The sequence below is a fragment of the Boleophthalmus pectinirostris genome, unplaced genomic scaffold, assembly GCF_026225935.1.
Source record: "Boleophthalmus pectinirostris isolate CB_2022bp ecotype Guang Dong unplaced genomic scaffold, ASM2622593v1 HiC_scaffold_113, whole genome shotgun sequence".
Lineage (NCBI taxonomy): Eukaryota > Metazoa > Chordata > Actinopteri > Gobiiformes > Gobiidae > Boleophthalmus > Boleophthalmus pectinirostris.
In genome coordinates this window covers 1935-25000 of record NW_026571007.1, presented here as the reverse complement: position 1 = coordinate 25000, position 23066 = coordinate 1935, and the positions used below count along the sequence as shown (strand labels likewise).

At 37.9% G+C, this 23066-nt stretch overlaps 1 protein-coding gene across 2 annotated transcripts; it reads right to left on the bottom strand.

The window, feature by feature from the left end:
- Nucleotides 1-4662: 4662 nt before the first annotated feature.
- mafk (v-maf avian musculoaponeurotic fibrosarcoma oncogene homolog K) lies at nucleotides 4663-20121 on the bottom strand. Of its 2 annotated transcripts, none has more exons than XM_020932889.2 (3): nucleotides 19920-20121; nucleotides 8857-8933; nucleotides 4663-8155 (listed from the first exon to the last, which is right to left on the bottom strand). In XM_020932889.2, exons 2-3 carry the CDS (start codon nucleotides 8899-8901, stop codon nucleotides 7679-7681), a joined length of 522 nt encoding a protein of 173 aa, XP_020788548.1. In that variant the 5' UTR covers nucleotides 8902-8933; nucleotides 19920-20121; the 3' UTR covers nucleotides 4663-7678. The 2 variants fall into 2 exon arrangements, with proteins under 2 accessions (XP_020788548.1, XP_020788556.1); XM_020932897.2 differs by having other exon boundaries at nucleotides 4663-8119; nucleotides 19920-20116.
- Between the last annotated feature and the right edge of the window lie 2945 nt (nucleotides 20122-23066).

Sequence of the window (23066 nt, the reverse complement as noted above, 5' to 3'; positions counted from 1 at the left end):
ATGTTGAAAGACACATTTAATGGTTGTTTCGGTGTGTTATTCAATGAGCTAAAATGATCAGGTAATGCGTGCAATAAAAATGAAAGGATTTGTACAGATTAATTTCAGCTAATGCCCCACAGAGGTGAAGGCCTTTTCTATCAAAATTGTAGGGTGATGTAAGATTTGTAATAATAATCAAATGGTTGTTTTAGTAATACAAGTAGTAGTAGTAGCTTACAACAGTACTATGGCTGTAAATGTGTTTAAAAGTCATATATTATGCAAAATTTACTCCAGTGAGTTTTAAGTTATGTTACAATGTTGTTACCTCCTCAAAAACATATCTGGAGTTGTGTTTTGTTTCATTCACACATGTTTGAGTAATCCTTTATTATTAGTCTGTCTACATCGCTAAAGCTCAAAATGCTCTGTTCCACCTTGTGATGTCATGAAGAGGAAGTTTTTAAGTTAACAACTACATTTTACATTTAGATCAGTAGATAATGGCAATTCCAGCGAAGTTGTGGAGTGGAGCACCCCCTACATTACCACATGACATCACAAGTTGGAACAGAGTGTTTTCAGTTTTAAAGAGGAACACAGCTTAAAAAGGTTTGTGTTAAACATGAGTGAATGAAACAAACCATTACTCCAGGTATGTTTTTGATAAGGAAACAACATTATAACAGACCAGAAAATAACATATTTGCTTTTTAAATTTACCCACTTCTACTTCTACCTACTTTCTAGTACACATTATATTTTTTACTGTTTTCTATATCCTAATGTGACCTTTAATATGAGATGCACTGTTTAATCTCCTCTCTCTAAAAGCCCTTATTTTCAGAATGTCACATTGTAATTGTTTGCTCTCACATTGTATCAGAGAGGAGACGCTAACATGGTGCATGTCATATATTTACACCTATTAAAGCAATCACTGGTACTTAACTAGATTATGTGTTTAATAACTTTGCCCTGCTTTATAAAATACATCTCCTATTAAGTCTCGCAGTAAATACAATGAAAACAACAACCAAATGATTATGTGACTTAAAAAATACATAAAGACTTAATGAAGAGTTTGTTTAAGTTTTAAAATATAGTAATTAAAGGTCTTATGTTAAGCAAAATTGACTTGTGAACTTTAGCTATGTTAGAATGTTGTTACCTCCTCAAAAACACACCTGGAGTTTTGTTTCATTTTTGTTTCATCATGTTTCATCATTTGTTTTGTTTCATTCACACATGTTTGAGTAATTTTTTATTATTTTGTCTACAAGGAAACAACATTATAACATACATCAGAAAATTGTGTAATATCGGCCCTTTAAGTTATTTTAAAAGCTCACAGGTTTTCACCATTTTTATATTACATTTTGTTAATATAATTGTAAATGTTTACAATGTTTTGTGTTACATATCTTTTCTACTTTTACTTATTCAGTTAGAGGAATATACAGACAAAACTACTGAAAAGCTTTAAGATGTTACTGGAAAGCAATAAAAACACATTGTATCTGACATATCACCCCATGCCATGACGTGCCTCCGGGTTGGACATTGGACATAACTGACAGCACATAAAGCTCCACTTGTATTATTTCTGTTCACGATCTATCCCCCATCAAATCACCATCTTCTCCTCTCCCCCACAGAGAACAACTTGCCTCCGATGCAGAGTATCTCCAGTGGCCTGAAGGAGACCATAAACCCCGGAGATATGGTCCAAGACGCCATCCATAACTTCTCCCCGGCCTACCAACAGTACACGCAGCAGTCCATGCAGGAAGTGGTCCCCCCCACCGCCACCAACGGAAAGGCAACCGCGGGCAACAAGAACCCCCGCAAGTCCGACAAAATCATGCTCATCACCTCCGACGATGAGTTCTAGGCGTCACTCCAACTGTTTTTTTGGACCCTCGGGGAAATGGCTGTACTGCACATCGCATGCAGCCAGATATATGAGTTTTATGATACTATAATGGGGAAAACAGACTGTTTATTACATTATTTGTGTAAAACGTGTTTGGACTTGGACTTGTTGTCGCAAATCAACCACTTCGTACATTGATTTGTGTTGTGTTTTTATGTCAGATGCCCTACCTGATGCAACCTATTTTAATTGAAGGCTAGGAAAAATTTGAGGACCCTCTTGTTGTAATATTTGTTTAAAAAAGTGCACCTTGAAAAGAATTGCGATGAATTTCAATCTTCCGTGAAGTTGCTACTACAAGTCAGTCCAATTTGCATATTAATTTGGCAGTTATTTTATGTCAGATGCCCTAACTGAAGCAACGCAACCCATTTTAATTGAAAAAATTGAGGGCGCTCACAAACAGACTGCTTGTTGTGTTATTATTTGTTTTAGAAAGTGCACCTTGAAAATAATAAAATTTCAGTCTGTTGTGAAGTTGCTACCAGAAATCAGTCCAATTTGCATTTTAATTTGGCAGTTATTTTATGTCAGATGCCCTAATTGAAGCAATGCAACCCATTTTAATTGAAAAAATTGAGGGCTGTCACAAACATACTGCTTGTTGTGTTATTATTTGTTGTGCACCGTGAACAGAATTGCGATAAGTTTCAATCTGTTGTGAAGTTGCTACTACAGATCAGTCCAATTTGCATAATAATTTGGCAGTTATTTTCTGTCATTATTTTATCTATAGCTGGGAAGATATCCAGGTACCTCACGTCCAAGATGCAAATGCTGTTGAACCCAAGGGAAACAATTATATTTACAGTAGTGGTTGAGTTGTATTGTCCTATTTAATGCTTATTTTATTATGTGTATAAATTATGAATCATAGTGAAACTGGATTACAATCTACAAGTAATCGGGCTCCTTTTGTCCGCTTTACATATTAATTTGACATACATTTGTACCACATATGCTTTTTTCTATATGTCTCTCTGAACAAGATGCTTGCTTTTGGACTCCAGGGAAAAGACCATATACCAAGATGAGTACTACTTGAGTTGTATGATCTTTCTGTATTGTTTTACCGTATTATCTGTAAGAATTGTGCAAAAAAAAAAAAGAAAACTGGATACACCATTCCTATACACCACCATTTGCCTCGATGAGATTTGTTTTTACATTGGTTTCATACCACAGGGCTTATCTGAGACAGCACTATTTCATTTTCTTTTCTTGACGTCTTGTCTTTTTTTGACGTAGATACAGCAAATAATAAGCCTGCTACTGGGCTTTCATATATTGATCAAATTTTTTTGTCTGATGCCCATTGAGATTTTTGCTCAGCCTATCTGGTCAAACTCAGACATTAACTTAAAGATGCACTATGTAACTTTTTGGTTAAGGGTCAGTCACGTCATTGCTCTGTGTGAAGTGTTACACAGCATGACATTAAACAGCCTTTATTCAATTACAGGTGGTTTTATAACAAAAAAATACAAAGAAAAATAGGCATTCTGACTGCTAGGGTTGCCTCTCCACAGATCTAACCTGTAACTTTGTCTTGAATGTGTCACAGTATGGTATTAAGCATTTGACAGATCCTCCACCATAAAAGTTACGCAATGCACCTTAAAAGTTAACTTACTTTTGATGTCTTCTGCTGCAGTGTTTGGTGTTTGGTGCTTTATATCATTCACTCTAAAAACTAAGAATTTCCTTTTAAAATATATCAAATTATGTATACATGTCTTCAGGTGGAAGGAGTCTGTGACGATTGGGAATTAGGTAAAATAAGATTTCATTTACTGGTTTGTTTTTGAAGTTTTGCAGAACTTACCTCTTGGGTGATTTTCAAGACAAAACATTCACATTCATATTTAGAGCTGGCACTTCAAAAAAGCAACATCATTTCTTTGTTTCTTGACTACAGGGACAAATTGGATAAGTTGTCTTCTTCAAAGTAGGAGAGGTGGTTTTCTCTCATGTTTCTGTCTTGATAACTAAAGGTATAATTCTGTTTTATTTGACAGTTTTTAGTAACTTGCAGTGTTTTGCAGCTGTTAGGCTTTTGGCAGTGGCTTTGTTCTTGTGATAACTATTCACATCATAATCCACTTTGAGGGATTGTAAACCTGTACAGGAATTGTCATTTTTGTGTCTTTTCTTTTTAAATTATCAATCCAGCTCATGTTTCTAGCTCAGGAAAAAGACTATAGCTGGCCAAGTACAACCACATACCAATATATGGGAGTTAAATTCTTTTCAGCATACTAGGAAATATTTTAAGTATTTATTTTTGTAGTAATTGGGGCTCATTGCTACTTCAAATATAAATTAGTTCTCAAACTTAATAGCGCCAGTAGAAAAGGCCGTACTCTGTAATTATAGGGCATTATTATAGGGACTAATTGAAGTACAAACATGACGTTACCTTTCCACAATATGGTAATAAGGTTTGCTCCTGTATATTCTGGCTTATATTTTGATTTTTATTGAACTTTCATTATGATTTAAGAACACAGCACATGTACAGCCAGCTAGTACTGTTGCTTTTGAATGATTTTTGTAAATGATGTAACATACTCGAACTCCTCTGTGCCAATGATAGCTGCCTTCATGAAAAGCAGAAATGAATGTACATTTGGAAACAAGGTTGCTTTAACTTGTCTCCTTCTACTTGGCACTCAATAAATATATTTGTTGAACTGATTTTTGATTTGTGTGTGTGTGCAAAATTAGACACAAAGAATGCATAGTTTTAAATCAGAGACAGATTTATTTATACATAAAGGTTGAAAAAACATGTAAATAAATGTATGTAAAATAAAAATAATTTAGGTTTTAATAAAATTACATAAATCAATGAAATAAATATAAAACATGAGTAATGACAAGTTGTGAAGGGTACACTTTATGCTGCCTTATATCTGCCCTTGTTTACAGTCACTCGATAAGCCTACAGACTACAACAAGGAAAGCCCATATCACTGAAGTACATACTTAACATAGCACTGATGGCAAGCATTTAGTCGGCCATAACCACATAGTACATTTAAATGCCCCACCATACATTTACTATGGAGCTTGTTCTATCTCTAAACCCCTAAAATAATGAGCTAATTTACAATGTAGCTTGGACAGAGAGCTTGAGTTATACAGCTTAGTCTAGTTTAAATTATAAACTACAGAGGACATCTTCAACCTCCAACTTGTGCTTTGTCAATAGCTTCAAAAATTGCATTCTAAGTTCACACCTTGAACTTCAGTCATATTCAGTGGAGAAGTAATAAAGTATTTGTATCCTTCCCTATAGCAGTACTTTGTGTGATCACCTTGAGAGAGGTTTGTCTTGTTAAGGCACAAAAATAAAAATACATTTGTTATGCTTTAAGCTGCTGAGTTTTTTTACAGTAATAGGTGCTTAATAACTTCTATATGCTTTTTTTTTTACCACAAGATGTCATTGTGATATCCGAGTTTAATGTTGAGGAATTAGGTCAAAATGAACAATGTAAACATGCTGTCTTTTATATTTTCTATGTCCATAAAAGATTTAGACAGTCTTTTAGCAGCTTTAGGTATATTTTAGTAACAAAAGCTAGAGCAAAATCACGTGAACTTGAGCATCAAAAATATTTCTTTCAAGTCCTATTAGACTTTTTAACAATGTTTACAGCTAGAAGGCTGTGATAGACCTTTCATGTAGTACATAACTACTAAGAGCTGAATCAAATACAATAGTATCTGTGCTATGTTTTTCTATCAGGGCGCTAATTAAAAGAAACGGTTTTATTTACTTGCATTATTCCGTTTGTTGATGTTTGGAACATCGTGTTCATAACCTCAGTTTGAGATTATGTGAGTGCTGTGTGGAACAAACTGAACTTTATAAAATATAACACAGCTTTATCAGAGAAGGCCAGCATTGACATTAAACTTGATTATATAATCACACCACTCCCAAGATAGTACAAGACATAAATATAGAAAAATATGTAATGTATATTGTATATGCATATAAAAGTAAATACAGTATAAGGGAGAAATCGGGACGTATAAACATTAAAACCAAGTGAAATTACAAAGTCGAGACACAGCAATGCCCTGCTTCACAATCACAGCAGGTCAAACAGCAGCAAGGCCCCACCAACAGGGGGCAACAGTCGTGTCCTCTTGAGCAGAAGAAGTCCTGACATCAGCTGTCCTTCTCACTCCGTCAGGAATGGCTCCCACCGTATAGAGCGGGTTTCAAGTGAATTCAGATTGAACTTTACAAATGTCTGGAGTGAAGAGGGGGGCAGCTCAGAGTCAGGAGCTCTCTGCTGAAGAGCGTGTCAAAAGCACAAGTGAAGAGCTGTGTGAACCAAGCGCCACTCAGCCACTCTGTGACCCCAGGAAGGAATGATATTTGGACGGACTTTCAATGTTGAGTGTCACTGCCACAGTGGGAGCAGTTCTTACAGTTCGACTTTTAGGAGAAATGAAACCAGACGCAGGTTCATGTCTGTAATATACAGGAAGTGTGACCTGTGTGAGCTAACACTGAACATCCAATATGGACAACATCAGTGTGGCATTAAAGAGGCACAGTGGTGCTATGGGCTTTTACCTGGTCTTCAGTCACTCAGGTCAGACCTGAACTCTTTCACATTTAAATATCACATCGTCACAGTAGAGCCTTTCTGGAGTCGTTCTGATTATACTGTCCCCAAACAGTTTAAGTGCTTTCTGCTAAACCTCCACTGCTCTGCTTAAGTCGTATGAGCCTGGCACAGTCACAGCCTAATGCATTAGATACAATGGAGCTGTTTCACTTTATGTTAAGTTCCACCAGCGCCTATGGTCTGTTTTCCTCAGACATCACCCAGAGCAGGCATTTAAACTGAAGTGTTAACAAAATGCCTTCCACAGTTTATTGTGCCTTTTATAAAAATCACAGACACTGATTGACTGATTCACAATTTCACATGTCAAAAAAACTCCTTCTTTTACCATTCAACAACTTCCTGTTCAAACCAAACCTCACCTCAACTGTCTTCATCCATCAGAATCACCAGCCCAGCAGCTAAACTCTACTCAGTAATTTCTCCACATCAAAGTGCAGTGCGATCCAACATCCCCATAGAGAGCAATCTGTATGCTGGCTCTCTCTCCAACCACACACTTAGCCGCCAACTCCACAGCTTTTCTAAACACTTTTCCAAAAGAGTAATCACTGAAAACATCTGGTTGTGTGTTTGGCAGAGTTTTAAAGGCAGTGGGTTGAATCGCTTTTATAATATGACTGAAGAAGTGTCCAGCTGACCCCGGCTTCAGGGCACATCACAGTCGCATGGTTTAAGGCAACAGCTCTGAAATCCCCACTTAAACTTTACTATTGGCTTTCTCTTCAAACTTAACGGCCATGGCAAATACTCCACTGTCTGGTCTACAACATAGGCTTGTGCTAGCATTGTTTGTAAGGCATGTACATATTCATATAAATAGAAATCTGTGCTATCAGTCATGAGGCAAGGTCACAGAGGGCTAAAACAGCATTGGTGTGGGAGGGGGTGTGGCCTGTGCAATGGGGGCGGGGCCAGAAGGCTTTGCACAGTGCACATACAGACAAATGTAGAAACAGACTTATGTGAATGCAGCATATCACCTCGCAAAGACATAGGTCCCGCTGCGCCCTCAGTCTCTCAGCTGAGCTCCTCTCAGTTCAGGGCGAGCGGGTCCGGTCTGAACCTCAAGGACCAGGCAGAGAACGGGAGCCCAGCCCTACCGCCACTAGGACGGGGCGGAGAAGGGGGCGGAGCTGTTGGTGTTGTTGTGATTGGCCGATTTGACAATGGTGATGACACTGGTGGTGGCCACTTTGCCTGGTGACAGGGGCCCGCGGGTGACAGTCCGGGCGAAGCACTGCAGCGCCTCGTACTTGGCTCGGAGGGCGTCTAGCTCCAGTCTCATGCTGGCGTTTTCTCTCGCCAGTTTGTCCACCTCCATCTGCAGCTCGATCTTCTGACGCTCCAGCTCCTCTTTCTGGGTCACACGTTTAATCCGGCAACTGGCAGCGTACCCCCGGTTCTTGAGGGTACGTCGGCGTTGCTTGAGCCTCACCACGTCTTCCTTGGTCAGCCCGCGCAGGTGCTGGTTGAGCTCCCGCACTGACATAGCGACCAGCTCATCGTCGCTAAGGGCCGGGGCATTCTCACCCGCCTCCTTCTTGACCTGCTCGGGCACAGGGACAATGCCAAAGTCAAGGCACTGAGAGAATACAGTAGTTATAGTTATTGTTCAGATCAAATATTTACAGTTCAAAGGCTAATTATTAAAGGTGCACTATGTAACTTTTCTGGGTGTAACTTTGTTTCCATAGAGATGTTATTGCTCTCCCTGAAATGTGCCACAGTAAGATGCTAAACTAATCTATCTTGCATTTATTCCATTTAAAGGTATTTCGCTGCTAAAAACAAAAAAAGAAATACCTTTAAAAATAGAGTGGCAGAGGTAGCCTCTCCATAGATCTGACCTGTACGTTAATTGTGTAAATACCTTGTCTATATGGAAACAGATAAGTAAAGCCATATAATCTTCATGGAGACAAGCAGGCAGAGGATTTTTCAACAGAAAAGTCACATAGTTCACCTTTAAGTTTAGTCACAATCTAAAACGTTAAAGATATTACATATTTCTACATCGTCATCTTATACTGCCCTTAATCGACATATACGTATTTTATATAGTTAAGTGCTTAGCTGAAATGGTTAACTTAAAAAAGTATTTGACATCATCATTACTATTTTGTCTTGTTTTGTCTCAAGGCAAAAGAAAAAGGACAAATCAAACTACAATCTAATATAACCAGACATTCAATTTGAAATATTATAGTTCATTAAACTCACACAGTCTATTATGTTAATGATTAGCAGAAACTGAACATAATTATCTTCTTGGAGAAAATTTACCTTTAATGCTTTGTTCGGCTTGAAATGAGTCGTCATTCCCTGCATGCAGAAATCTGTCCAGGAACTCACAGAAGCCACTGTAAGACAAAAACAGAGAATAATGCTTAAATGTCCAACTATATAGACCATTAAAATCCATATGACAGGTTAGACTACATATTTTACTAAAGCAAGATCGTTATATTTAAGTGTATAATTAAGTAAATATATAATTGCAACACTTATTACATTTTCTTTCCCACTATTTTTTAGGTTTTAGATTTTACTTCCTAGTTGAAAATCAAGCCATCAAGCTACATAGCAACCATGATGTCCACTAATGTACACCGAGATTATTATCTGACAAATAAAATGATAAGAAAACACCTTTACTTTGTTGAAATCATGTTTAAAGTATCAGAAAAATGTGTTTTATAAGTATAAATTGTACCTAAATTTATATAACTCTCTACTTTCTGTAATTTTCAACTGATTTTTCAACTTTTCATCACAAACTGCTTCTCGGTTGGTGTAAAACTATCATTTATATTTACAGCAGGTCTTATAGCACCAAATTAAGTAGAAATTAGAGAATCATTGAAACCTGTCATACGCACTTGAACTGCATAAAGACAAGTCTAGGGGTGTTTAAATATTGAGTGCTATGTGTTGTGATGGGCAGTAGAGGGCAGCAGACAACCATGAAAATGCCATCTCTGACTGATAGACCCTTATATAGCCTATAGTTACATGTGGGCGGGTCTTCACTATGTAGTTCACTAGACCAGAGCAGGATTACTTGAGTCCTCCCATGTGTTTGAGTGAAAAACCTGACATTTGAGCTTTGTGGCTGGGTTTTACATTTTCAAGCCCCTCTTTGTAGTCGTTTGGTGCTTTGAAGACGTGACAGAGGGGAAATCTGATTGTCCTGCTGCTATAAGATGCTTCGTTTTGGGACGTGAGGACAGGCCCGACCGCCACAGGCTCGGTGTCATGGAAACAGCATGTCCAATGGGTGTGGGGGTCTGAGTCACATGGTCAGGGAAAGGGTAAACAAGGCTCATTCATAACCACAACACAGCGTACGCACAGCTCCAAAAGGGAAGCACTGTGCAGCCAGTCAAGACCAAAAAGTCCACAATTACTTATGCACTATTAAAGAAGCACTATGTAACTTTTTTGAGGAAGGCTCTGCTACCTGCGTTACCTGCTTGTTTCCATGGAAAAAGATAAATATATGACAGATTTGATTTCATAAGACACTTCACTAGAGAACTTACATAATGAACCTTAAAGCCAAAGTCAATCACATGGGGCCTACACTGTTTGATAATCTTATCTGATCATGTGATAGCCTATTAAAATAGCCTCGGTATTCACTTATAACATTTACGCTGAACTTTGCAGAGTCGTATGTGGAAAATTCCTGACGATAGTGTGTCACAGAGGCATAGTTTCCTTCATCGTCACTCGTGTATTTTTATGTTTAGACAATGCTCCTCCGAGTCCATTAAGAGCCTGGGGTTTGGCCACTGGGTCCTCTTTCACACTGGGCTTTCCTGCGCTGCTACATGCCCTTATTTAACTCGCCTGGTGGTTATATTTAGCCCGCTGTGCTGACAAGAAATTCTGCCAACTAAACAATTTAAGTGAGTGTGCGATAAGTGATAGCCAGAGGAGTCAATGCCCTGTGTGCGCAGCAGTTTGAGCACAACTTTGGGAGGGGATGTAGGGCGGAGGGGCTCATTTGGGAGATGTAGTATCTTTTTCCTACGAAGGGCATATGACTAATAATGCAACAGTTGTTTTGAAGGTGATTAAAATTAGGTGGGCTAACTGGAACACACTGATCATTGATTCATAAGGTGGTGGTTTGGTGGTTAACCAACAAAATAGACTATTGTTTGGTCTATGATGCAGCAAAAAAGTTGGCCAATATAAGTGTGAGTTTATAATGATGATTTTGAGAATGAGGGAAAATCTGTATTATTTTGAAGAAACAATTAACTAAAATATATATTGTATCTTTTCAGTCATAGAAATAATTATTAATCTATGTTTTCAAAGGTCAAAGATCTTTAAACTGTTACCTATTAGGAAGTTCAACACTTGAATAAGAGAATTGTGCTGACTCACATTCACCCTGGTCATGAGATGGGCGTCTTTTGAGTGGATTTATTAAACAGATTCGGGGTAGCTATGGTAACCTTTTGGCCAGCCCCAAACAAACTGAAAGCTGTACCGGTAAGAGTCGCCTAATTGGCATAAAATTTAACCAAATTCAGGCCAAGATGCCGACCGCATATTAGTGTTAGAGAGGAGCAACTGGTAAACAAACTCTGAAGTTGTGAAATAGCCCGTTTGAAAAGCAAGAAGTAGCCAACGGGACATATGGCATTGTATATCAGCACTTATTATTTATGAGTCAGTGTGAAAAGTGAAAGTCAGTCCATCTAGCTCTTTAGGCACAATAAATAGAAAAGTGAAATAGATGAATAAATACTCAAAAATACACTTCTATTCCATTTTTAATGTAACAACACTAATCTTGAGTAGCATTAAAGGTGCATTGTGCAACTTTTCTGGTGGAGAGTCAGTCATGTGCTTGTCTCGATGGAGATATTATTGCTTTGCCTGGGATGTTCCATGATATGACTTTAAACACATCTATCGATCATTTATTCATTATAGGTGTTTCTATTGCTCAAAAATACAATAATTCTCTCTGTGAGTGGGGTTGCCTCTCCACAGATCTGACCTGTAATGTAGCCTGTAGTTTTCCTCCATGAGATAGATAGGTCTAATCTCTACAGTAGAACATTCTGGACAAAGCAGTAACATCTCCATGAAGACAAGCAGATGACAGACCCTCCACCAGAAAAGTTGCGCAATGGATCTTTAAGGGTGGGTACAATACTCACATAAGTTAAAATATTGCATCATATCATATTTTACATATTTAATGCGGCTGTCCAATAATAGCGTTGTTACCATAGCTCTGTTGCCATGATTACAAGTATGCCTGTGTTATGAATAGTCAACAGGTTTCAGTCTGGGCCTCAAATGACCCCACTTCAAAACAGCCACACTATCACTTCTTCTCCCTCTCTCCTGGTTACAGACTCTTTGGGGTCTAACCATAATGTAATTGCACTGTTTTTGCAATAAGTTCTTAAATCTGTGAAAACAAAACAGAAGGAGAAACAGCTGCTGGACCCGAAACTATGTAAACATCTGCAGTCAAAGATGCCCTTCACTCACTTTCATAACTCCAAATATTTAACAGCAAATATGGTTTCACTGTAGTCTCTAATATAAAGGGATTTAAAGGCTGTATATTAAGCAAATTGGACTCTTGTGAGCTTTAAGCCATATTAGAATGCGGTTACCTCCTCAAAAACATAATTGAAGTTTGTTTTGTTTCATTCACAAATGTTTATTATTTATCTGTCTACAACTGTAAAGCTCAGAATGCTCTGTTTCACCTTGTGATGTCATGTATTAGTAGTTTTAAAGTGAACAGCTATCTTTTACTTCTAATTCAGCTGAGACTGGCAATTCCAGGTCTAAAATCATCCAAATGATATTAGTGAATGTGTATGGAGTTTAAAAATACACTGGAGCACTTCCTGTATTACTCATGGCATTGCGAGGCGTTTTCAGTCTGAGAGAAGAACTAAAGCTACATATGCATGGTTTGTGTGTTAAACGTGTGGGGGAAGAAAAAAAAAACAAAAAAACTCTGGGTATGCGTTACCCTTTAAACGTGGCATTCCACAAAGTAGCAGCTTGAACTAAACACTAAACAAGGTGTGAGAAGACACGTTGTAAAATCAAATGTACTACTGTAATGTGAAATCTAAAATATTCATGTAATTCACACTAGATTGCCAACAGAATGTCATCATTAGTGCATGGGAACAAGGATATAACTCAAAACTAGTTCTTAAAATAAGTGGGGATTGGGTAACTACAAACTGTAAATAAAACATCTTAAAAGCATTTGAAGTAATGAATGTGGCAAGCATTTTATACAAGAATTCTTCGAGATCCAAGAAGAGATTTGAAAACAATTTATCTAAACCTAATACAATTTATGTTCGTGGTGAGAATAAAATCCATCGATCAAATAATACTCTAGCCCACACATCTGGAGGTTGAGCAAGATGGAAAGATGCTTCACTCCAAAGAGACATTTTACTGTGATTAAAGTGTAAACAGTATTAATCATTTGAAATGTTTACAGTAATTTTGCTTATAATATTGTGTTTTTACATAATTTGAAAAACTTTACAACATTTTCTAAACCCAGTCTATGACCTCAAAAGGCTTCTCTTTTTATACTGCTGTGGAGGTAAAAACAAGGCATTCCTCAGTAGCAGCTGGGTCTAAACAGGTCTTGCATCAGAGGGGGTCCCTGCCTGGTTACTGGGGATATTCGTTGCAAAGATCATGGAAAAGTGGTGTGGGGCCCCCAGTCTTCATACAAGGGGCCTCTAGCTTGAACCAAGGGGCCACGTTGTTTAAGTCAAATTCTTCAGGCATGTGCTTATGTTTTTGCAAACAGTTCAGGGAAGTTTTTTTTTTGCCTCATCAATCTCCGAAGTGGAAAAACAACTCTTTACATTGCATAGTGAAGTGAATATAGGACTTGTTTCACACACAGATTTCATAACAATCATACTCCACTGGGAAAAAACAGTCCTTAAAGGTTTTCCAAAACAGTAAGAGAAGGAGTCTGGGAAAATACCTCGAGGAAAAGCTGCAGATGGCGGGTAGAAAGAACAAAAAGCCCACATTCCTCCGGGAGTGCACACATGTGAGCAGCCACACACAGCCACACACAGTCACACACATGCAAATGGACCATCGCGAGGAGCAGGGCCCTGGGAGATGTCCTGGGATGCACTCGCACTGCGGGGGGAGGCGGGGCACAGACGATTTCGCTTGTAAAACTACCGCTGCAAATTTCACAAAATGTCTGGAATTCAAAAGTGTCTCAGTATGTCGGCGTTCACTTGTCCAAACAAATCAAACATGTCTGGAGTGTGCAAAAGAGATACAAGCACTTTTGGTAAGTTGAAGTGAAGAGAGCTAGAAAATATTTAGCCCTGAACTATACAATTTTTATATTTGAGTGCAGGTCTAGAAGCTACTCAACAGGCTGTCATTAAAGCAAGACCTCTGCTCTGGTATGTCTGGTATAATTATTTTCTTTAATATCTCATATCTATCTTACATCTTCTTAAAATGCACTGCATACATTTTCTGCTTCTGCTTGCTTTGTTTGGCATAAAATGTATCTATCTAGCATTTACTTATGGGTGTTTTTATGGCTAAAAAAAATCCCCTTTCTTTCTGTGGTGTAACCCTTCCACAGATCTGACTTATAACTTGGCCTGGTAGTGCAGCCTGCCTGCCTCCATGGAGAAAAATACAGACAGTAAACAAAATACAAAGAGTTTTAATTTACAATTTTGGTTCATTATGTCCACTTGGGTCAAACTAAATCTGATTACAATTGATTGTCCAAGTAATTTCCCTTGTGTATCAATAATGTTTGTCTAAGTATAAGATTAATTTGTATACTGAAAACAGAAGCAGCTCTTAAAGAATCTGATCAATTGCTTGTGTTTTTGGTTCAGGGATCTGGTCAAGTTCAAGTCCACACTGAGTGACTCCAGTAAGTAACGGGAGGCCCAGGCTCTTCACTAAAATAAACAACACATCCACACTATGTTCCAGTGAGAAATGCACTGCTGGCTTGATTGGGGCCTAGGAATGCTCTGCCTGTTTTTCGATGGATCTTAAAGGTGCTTTGTGCAACTTTTCTGGTGCAGAGTCCATCAAATGCTTTCCTCCATGGAGATGTTATTGCTTTATCTGGAATGTTTCACAGTATGGTACTACACCCTTCTGTCTTCATGGAGACCAAGCTAGACCAATTCTGTGGATAGGCAACCCTGCTCACAGTGAGAATAACTGTTTTAGTAGCCATTTTTGAGCAATAGAAACACCTGTAATTAAGTAAATGTTAGGCAGAGCTGCTTAATCTCATACTGTGGAATATTCCAGGCAGACATATCCATAGAAACAAGCAGATGACCAAAAAAAAAAACCCAAAAAGTTGCATAGCACACATTTAAGCCTTCACATTCTCCCTGTGCTTTTCTTGCATTTTTCTCAGGGAAGTCGGAGAGAGGATTTTTTCTGATCTGCTTTCCCCAGCGCAGCACATTCGGTGGGCTGTTCTGCTGGAGGAAATGGAGAGCATAGCTGAGCGGTGAGTCATGCTGTTTACTGGTAGAAAGCAGTGGACCAGAGGCAGGGAATCACACCCTCCTGATCTGACGTTTCCTGGAAAATCCCGCGTTTCACTGGAGGAAGGAAAAGTACATTGGGACTGGCATGAGAGAGTGCGCGCAGGTCCGGAGCGGGGAAGGAAAAGGGAGGAGGACACAGCCATGATCTGAGCAAACTGAGTGTTTTCTCCTCAAACCGCAGACATCAGGCTTTGAAGAAATGCTAGGAATGTTTAAAAATGGCATACCTGCACCAACTCACGCCTGAAATATGAGACAAAACATCACCCTTACTTCAAAATACTGTTGTCAAAAGTACATACCTAAATACTGACCAGTAATAAAATTTGTTCCAAAACTACTAATTTGAACAAGTATTGAACATCACATGAACAGAAAATAGAACAGGAATTTTCTGAAATGTGCTAAAAATTGAATTCTACCACTACATTTAGTGTTGTGATAGCCCTGTTACAAAATGCTCTGTTATAATTACTGTTTAATTGCACTTGCAAGTCCGCTTTGTTCATTCATTTATCCAAGTTTGCGTCCAGCACAAATAATAGAGGCTTTTCGTCATGGAAAGAAAACCAAATTCAATGTGATTGTTTTGAGGCAGGCTACTGCAGTTAAAAGAAAGGATAATCTTCAAAAATATGCCTACGTGTGGTTTGAATTGAAACCTGATATTATAAATGCCAAAGGGGATCAATGATGTGTAATAATAATGTCAGTATGAGTCATGCGAAATAACACAAAGTTCCATTCTATTGAAATAAACTGTAACTTTAAATAAAACACAAGTAGAAACATTATTACTACACCCCTCAATATAGAACTACTTCCTACTTACTACGACTATTACTAGTACTATTACTATCAGTCCCACTAATACTACTCTACCACTATAGCAATGGAAATATTTATCCTCACCACTGCACAACACTTGATACAACTGTTCCTATAAGTGGTATTTCTACAGCCATCATCAAATTTTCGGCTACGCACAAATCATTTTCAAAGCCATCAAAGCCAAATCCACCATGTTTTTCTGCTATAAAACGGGGCAAAAACACACACCACGTTCTTTATGACTCATCACTTCACAAACCGCAGCTATTCCACTTTCACAACACACCACCACAAAAACACTGTGCTTTCTGTCACCATCCACTGCCCTGCACACATTGGATATTTGATTAATATCAAGCTTGAAACTAGGGATGGGCTGATAACAGATATTAAAGGTGTACTGTGTAACTTTTCAGGTGGAGGGTCCGTCAAATCAGCCAAATGTTTTTTTCCATTTCTACTTTCGTGAAGACCAAAATCAGACCAGGTTACATGTCAGATCTGTGGTGAGGCAACCCCGCTCACAGTCAGAATGCCTGTTTTTGTTTAGGTTTTTCTGAGCTATAAAACCACTTATAAATCAATACATGTAAGGTAGAACTGTTTAATGTCATACTGTGGAACATTCTAGGCAGAGCAATGACATATCAATAGAAAAAAGCAGGTGACAGACCCCCAAGCAAAAAGTTACATACTGCAGCTTTAAAAGATATCGCTTGAGTTCATGAATTCAGAATGTTTGGCCATTATATATACATTTGTGTAACTTCAAAATAATCTAATAAACAAAGAACAGTGTGATTTATGTTGCTTAAATGTGCCTATCCTAATATAGACTTGTTTATATTACATGATTTGCCCTGATAATTGATGTTTCCCCATTTTTTACACAGTGAAGTACTGCACAAAAAATGAGCAACAGAGACACTTTTTTTGTTAAGAAGCCACTTGTTTTTGTTAAAAGTGCACTGCTCAACTTTTCTGGTGGAGGGTTGCTTGAAAGTGAGATGATATTGCTTTGCCTGGAATGTTCCATGGTATAACTTTAATCATTTCCATCTTGCATTTATTCATTATGGGTGTTTCTATTGCTCAAACATACAAAAGTCTCCACAGATCTGAATGTAGTGTAGTGCTGTATCCTGCCCGTCCCCCTTGTGATAGGTAGGTTTAAGTTATACTGTGGAACATTCTAGAAAAAGCAGTATGTTGCGCAATGCACATTTAATCATAATAAAATATGCAACTCCATGACATACTGTCCTATTTCTACTTGCATCTTTCTTCCATTGTTTTGCATTGTCACCATTACATAGCAAAGGGCGTGGAGCTATGATTCAGTAACTTCTGCATCCAAAATGAAGACATCATCGTTTTTTATGATGAGAGCACATGGTAACCTCATGACAGGGGAGTGCTCCTGTCTGCTGCTCCCATTACGCCTCTATGAAAAACACTGCAACTCAACAGCAAAAATAGAAATCCATATAAGCCAGAGGGATCAAACTTGCTTTTTTAATGTCATATTCTAGGGCTGTGCTGTAGATCAAATGTGATTTGAATCAAGATCCAGTTCTTTCTAAATGTCAGTGAGTGGTCAGCTTTAATCGAGAGGTCGACAGCCAATCCTCTGTCAGTAAAAAGATGTTTGGTTCAGACCATTTTTGTGCATCAAAGGTGCAACTTTGTGGTTGGAGGTCCATCACATGCTTGTTTCTATAGATATCTCACTGCTCCGGCTGGAATATTCCACTATTACACTGACACTACACAGCTGTACCTTACAGTTTCTCAAATACACGTGGTTTTAAAGTTCAAAAATGCCTAGAAAAACAGGCATTCTGACTGTGAGCGGGGTTGTCTCTCCACAAATCTGACCTGTAACTTGGTCTGGTTTGGTCTCCATGAAGATAGAAAGGTTTAATACTATACTGTGAAACATTCCAGACAAATTTATAACTTTCCAAGGAGGAAAGTATCTGACAGAACTTCCACCGGAAAAGTTACACAATGCACCTTTAAATAAATTCCATTTGTTCATGAGATAAAGATTGAAAGTGATATTACTGCTTTTTATAAGAAGAATAAATAAATAAATAAATAAATAATAAATAAAAAATTGTGATTGACATATACAAGGTGAACTGCTTTTGCTGTATCACCCAGCCCTACCATATTCAACAAGGATGGATGACGACTACAAAATCTAGGTAAACAAGGAATGGAATAAACCAAACAAACTGAGATTACAAACTTAAGACATCTAAAACCCAGAAATGACTACTAAACAAAGACTAAAACCAGCAGTATACAAAGATTAAACCCGAGTTAAACCAGACGAGAATCCAGATATTGATTGATGGGTATTGTAATAAAACAGATGTAGCATAAACCAGAACTGTAACATGTGTACAGTGGGTTTGCCTAAATTAGAGTCCATTTGAACCAATTGGCATCCCTCTTGGATGAATTCTTGTTTAGAATTAGTGACAATTATGGAGTCCACTTTAAGGCTTGGTTTAGCCCTATACTATAGACCTGAATAGTTCTGTTATAAACTTCATTTAATTCTGGTGGTACTTAGAAAATCAAACCAAAATCAACCAAAGTTTACAAACCACAGACCTAAATTAATATAATCTAATAAATCAGGTCTTAACAAGGATAAAAACTTGCACAGAACTGCTTTAACAAATAAAAAAATAAATAAATAAAAAACAGAATCTCTCCAATGCCCAATGGTACCACCCCACAGTCTGAGAACTACTGCCTCTCAGATCTGTGCCTATCTAATTGGAAGACATTACTCACTGGCTAATATTTTCCATGTATCTCAATAGCCTTAAAAGGTCGCTCTTTCTTTAGCCCGTGCTATTGAATAAAATACAATACCATGGCATCCAATATTAAGACAATAAATAAAACATTGACTATCAGAGCTGTTAATAGCACTCTTGAGGGCGCATTTTCTTATCTAGGGACGATGTTAAGATGAATGCGAGGGGGAATAGTTTAGTAAGTGAGATCAGATAAAGCTTTTCTTCAGTGGGGGTGATTTATGGTTAGTGGAAATGTGCATGTACTCAAGAGTGATAGTTTCTTCGTGGACAGACCCGTCAGCCTTGGTGGTCCTGCTTCTCTCCGTGCCCTTTGTCCCACATGTCTCTCAAATGCGCACCACGTGTTGTTTCCAATGTCAAAAAAGTAGGCTGGTAAGTCGCTTTTTACACAACCCACGGCTAATCGAGCGTTAAAACGAGCGGAAGGGGCTTTTAAGGGGATGGGGTGACATGTTAATTTAGCTAAACTTTAATATAGTCCTCCCAGCTAATGCTAAATAGTTAGAAAGAGCCAAATTAGCTAACAATCACATGTTTAGTAAGCTAATTAGAAGAGCGCCAAAGTCTTAAATAATAAAACATTAACAAATACCACAATCCTACCTGTATTACAATGTGTTTAGAATTACAGTAACACAAAATTTCCAAAATAATAAAATAAAATATGAATATCGAAATATATAAGACCAGAGTACATGAGGCGTGGTTTTCTATGTAACATTGAAAAATACATTAAAAATCGAAATGACTTCATTACTTATTTAAAAGTGGAATTTAAGTGTTGTAATAAATACATTAATTCTTATTACATCAAATATGCGTAATAAATTGGTTATTATTGGTTCCCTGTTCACATATGGCACAGTCTATCCGCTTTTAGCGTGTGTTATGTTACTCTGACTCAACACGTGTCCTCACTTCTCAAACTATTTTTAAGTCAACATTTGATCTAGAACTTTGATCTAAACAAATCCTATACAATTAGAGCACATGGTCAGTATTAAAATTGGATCAATGCGCCGATCTGTCACCGTGAGAACTTGAGCAATAGTCAGGAATGTCAAAACATCTTCCAAAAAAACAGCCTTACCTCTATGGACGGCTCGTATCTATGAAGAGGAATGCAAAAAAGTTCTGGAGTAAGTTTTTCTCTTCCAATGAGCGGCGAAACTTGACACAGTTGAATAAAGCGTCCGGCAGCAACAGGCAGCGGTGTATCCTCGGACTAAATTAACTACAAAACAACAACAATGTACTGCATTCCACGCGCTGCTTCCGCAAGCACTCACGTCACCGGCTCCTCGTGACCGCCCCCTCCATTCATGAAAATAACTTAGTGCTGACGTCAGTGTGGGGAGGGGGGCAGGAGCAGGACAGAAATAGAAGATAGATACTGCTGGCCGCTGCTTCTGCTTACTTTACAAAACTAATCTGGACAAAGTCGAAGCCTGTTGCCAAAATTAGACAAAAGTTGGCTACTGAAGGGAGAAGTCATAAGAAAAGTTGAGAAAATGGAGTGATGATGTAGACAGACCCTAGTGCATGCCCCCCTCCTACACTCTCTTTTATGGTCAAGTCTACAGAATAAAAATGTGCATAAAGCGAGCGAAAACAGCCCCCACCTCACCCGGAGCCCGGAGCCCGGGGCTCGGGGCTGGGAGCGGAGCGGCATTCCATTCCAGAGGAAAGTATGCGGTTGTAGTCCAGCAGTCACAGGATTTCTCTTATTTTAAGTGAGCAGCTACAGTAACGTCACAGGTTATTCAGGGTAATTAAAGTCCACATGAATGTGTGAACTCAGTCATATTCTGAGCGCTGCTCATTAATCAGCACAGCTCAGCATTGAGGCGGTTAAAACAGATGCACTGTGTTTACACTATAAATACTACTGTTCAAACAAAGCTAAAGGGAGAAGCCACACACTCTCTCATTCTTTATGCTGACTGGACTGAGAGAAAGGTTCATATGTTTGGGTTTATTATGTATGCATTCACATGTGTATTTCAGAATTACATTAGTTATTTAAACTGGTCTTACCCATGTACACACACAGCAGTCTTAGGCTACTTTTATTTTCTCATTTTATTGTTTTGATTAGTCATCCAAATTCAAATGTATTTTTTTTTCTTAGCAGTGGTGGAAGCAGTTGGGCTGGGTTGCAAACCAACGTAAGCATTTATTGACCAAATGCAAGTTATTGTAGTGTTTACGTAGCAGTACTCAATTTTTATTTAGCTTACATCACTACTATGTAATAGCCTAAATTATGATGAAAAAAACTCCATTATACCTTCCCTAGACATTAACAATTAAGGCTGGAAATAAAGGCTTGCGCCGATTGCGTACGCATGTAATTATTCAATGAATGCTGCTTACTCATCATACTCATTCCATGATGTGAAGTAGTTAGTCACAAGTGCCAAGAGAGGAAATATGGCGCATTGCTTCACTCTAATGACGCACATCCAACTTTTATATAAAGATGTGATAAGGACACTTTGCTTATAGTGAAATGTAACTAGAAACTCTCACCTGGGTCAATTCTGATTCACAAAGGAGATAATGCACAAAAATACTTCTAGCTAAACTGACTAATTCTTTCTTTTCTTTTTGGTCCAGTGCCAGAGAATCCATGTTGACGTTGCTTTAGCTTTCTGTCATGGTTTGAGGTTGGTGACTCACTGGATCAGCTCTTCCTTCTGGTGCATGTGGAAGCCATTGTTCAGCATGAGAAGGTGTGTCGCTTTATTTCATGTGCACCAGTGTGTCTGCTCGTGAAAAAACACTGCTCTTTCATCAACTGCCTTATTCTGGTTTAGCCTTTTATCGTGTTTACCACAAACAATGCATCACTTCCTCTACACAACCCTGCAGGGAGAAGAAAATGTAGCTAATAGTCTGTCTCTGTGGTCTTAAAGAGTCAGAATCGTCTTTATTTATCATTTTAATATAGTTTTATTGCAAGGGTGCAAATTGTGCCATATTGAACCAAAATCATGTTTGTTCAGTTGGTATTTTTGCAGTCGAGAAGAAATATGCTAACATGTGTCTGTAAATGTCTTGGTTGAACTTCAAGTATCACAAGAAATGGGCAGTAAAATGAAACACAAATGTGCAGATAAACCTTTGTTGTATAAAGGCATTTTGCAGCTTAACTTATAATATATTTATTGTAGTGTATTGTTAAAATGATATATTACAACAATATTACATTCATATTAAAACATTTCTATATAATATTTTTGTACTGTATATTTTCCATTTGTATACTGATTAAAATCCTTACAACTAGTATAGCTGCTGCTAGGTTGCACCCCATCTAAGGCCCATAGTTGCAGAGACAGTAATATAGCTACATTATACAAACTATGCACATGAATAATACCGTATTTTATATATATAGCTTAAGAAACCAATAGGGGTTCAAAAGGTAAAAGTTGAAATTGAGTGCAATGTTTTTTCACAGAAATCTGTCACTTCCCTAAAGAAACGAAATGTGGGAGAGGTGTTTTCCAATGTATTAGGTTTCATATCACATTTTCTTATAAACACATATACTGTATATTAAGATGTATTAATGGTTTAAAGATGCATTGCGTAACTTTTCCGGTGGAGAGTCTGTTACTGTAAATGTTTTTCTCTATGGAGATTTTATTGCTCTGTTTGGAATGTTTCAGGGTATGGTTTTTTTTTTCTCTTCATGGAGACCAAACCAGACCAAGTTACAGTTCAGATCTGTGAAGAGGCAACCCCGTTCATAATCAGAATGCCTGTATTTTTTGATATTTTTGAGCTATAAAACCACGTGTAATTGAATAAATGTAAGGTAGAGCTGCTTAATGTCATGCTGTGGAAAATTCCAGGCAGAGCAATGACATATCCACAGAAACAAGTGACTGACCCTCCACCAGAAAAATTACTCAATGTACCTTTAATAAAGTTAAATATAAACACACACAGGTCTAGATTTATATATATTTAAAATAATGACCATAGCCGTCTTTTGAGTAGTGATCCCCGAATCTATCCTCTTCCCCATTACACCTGATGTTCTAAGTATTAGATTAATGCAATAGCAACTCTGAATTAATTAATATCTATGAAATTACATGTGAACATTTAGATGAAATAATTAGTTCAACTTATCTGAATGTGTGATGTTTGTATGGCATGATGTCATCATAACTCCCACGGGTACAAATAAACCTTGAACATTGATCCTAAAAGGTCATATTAC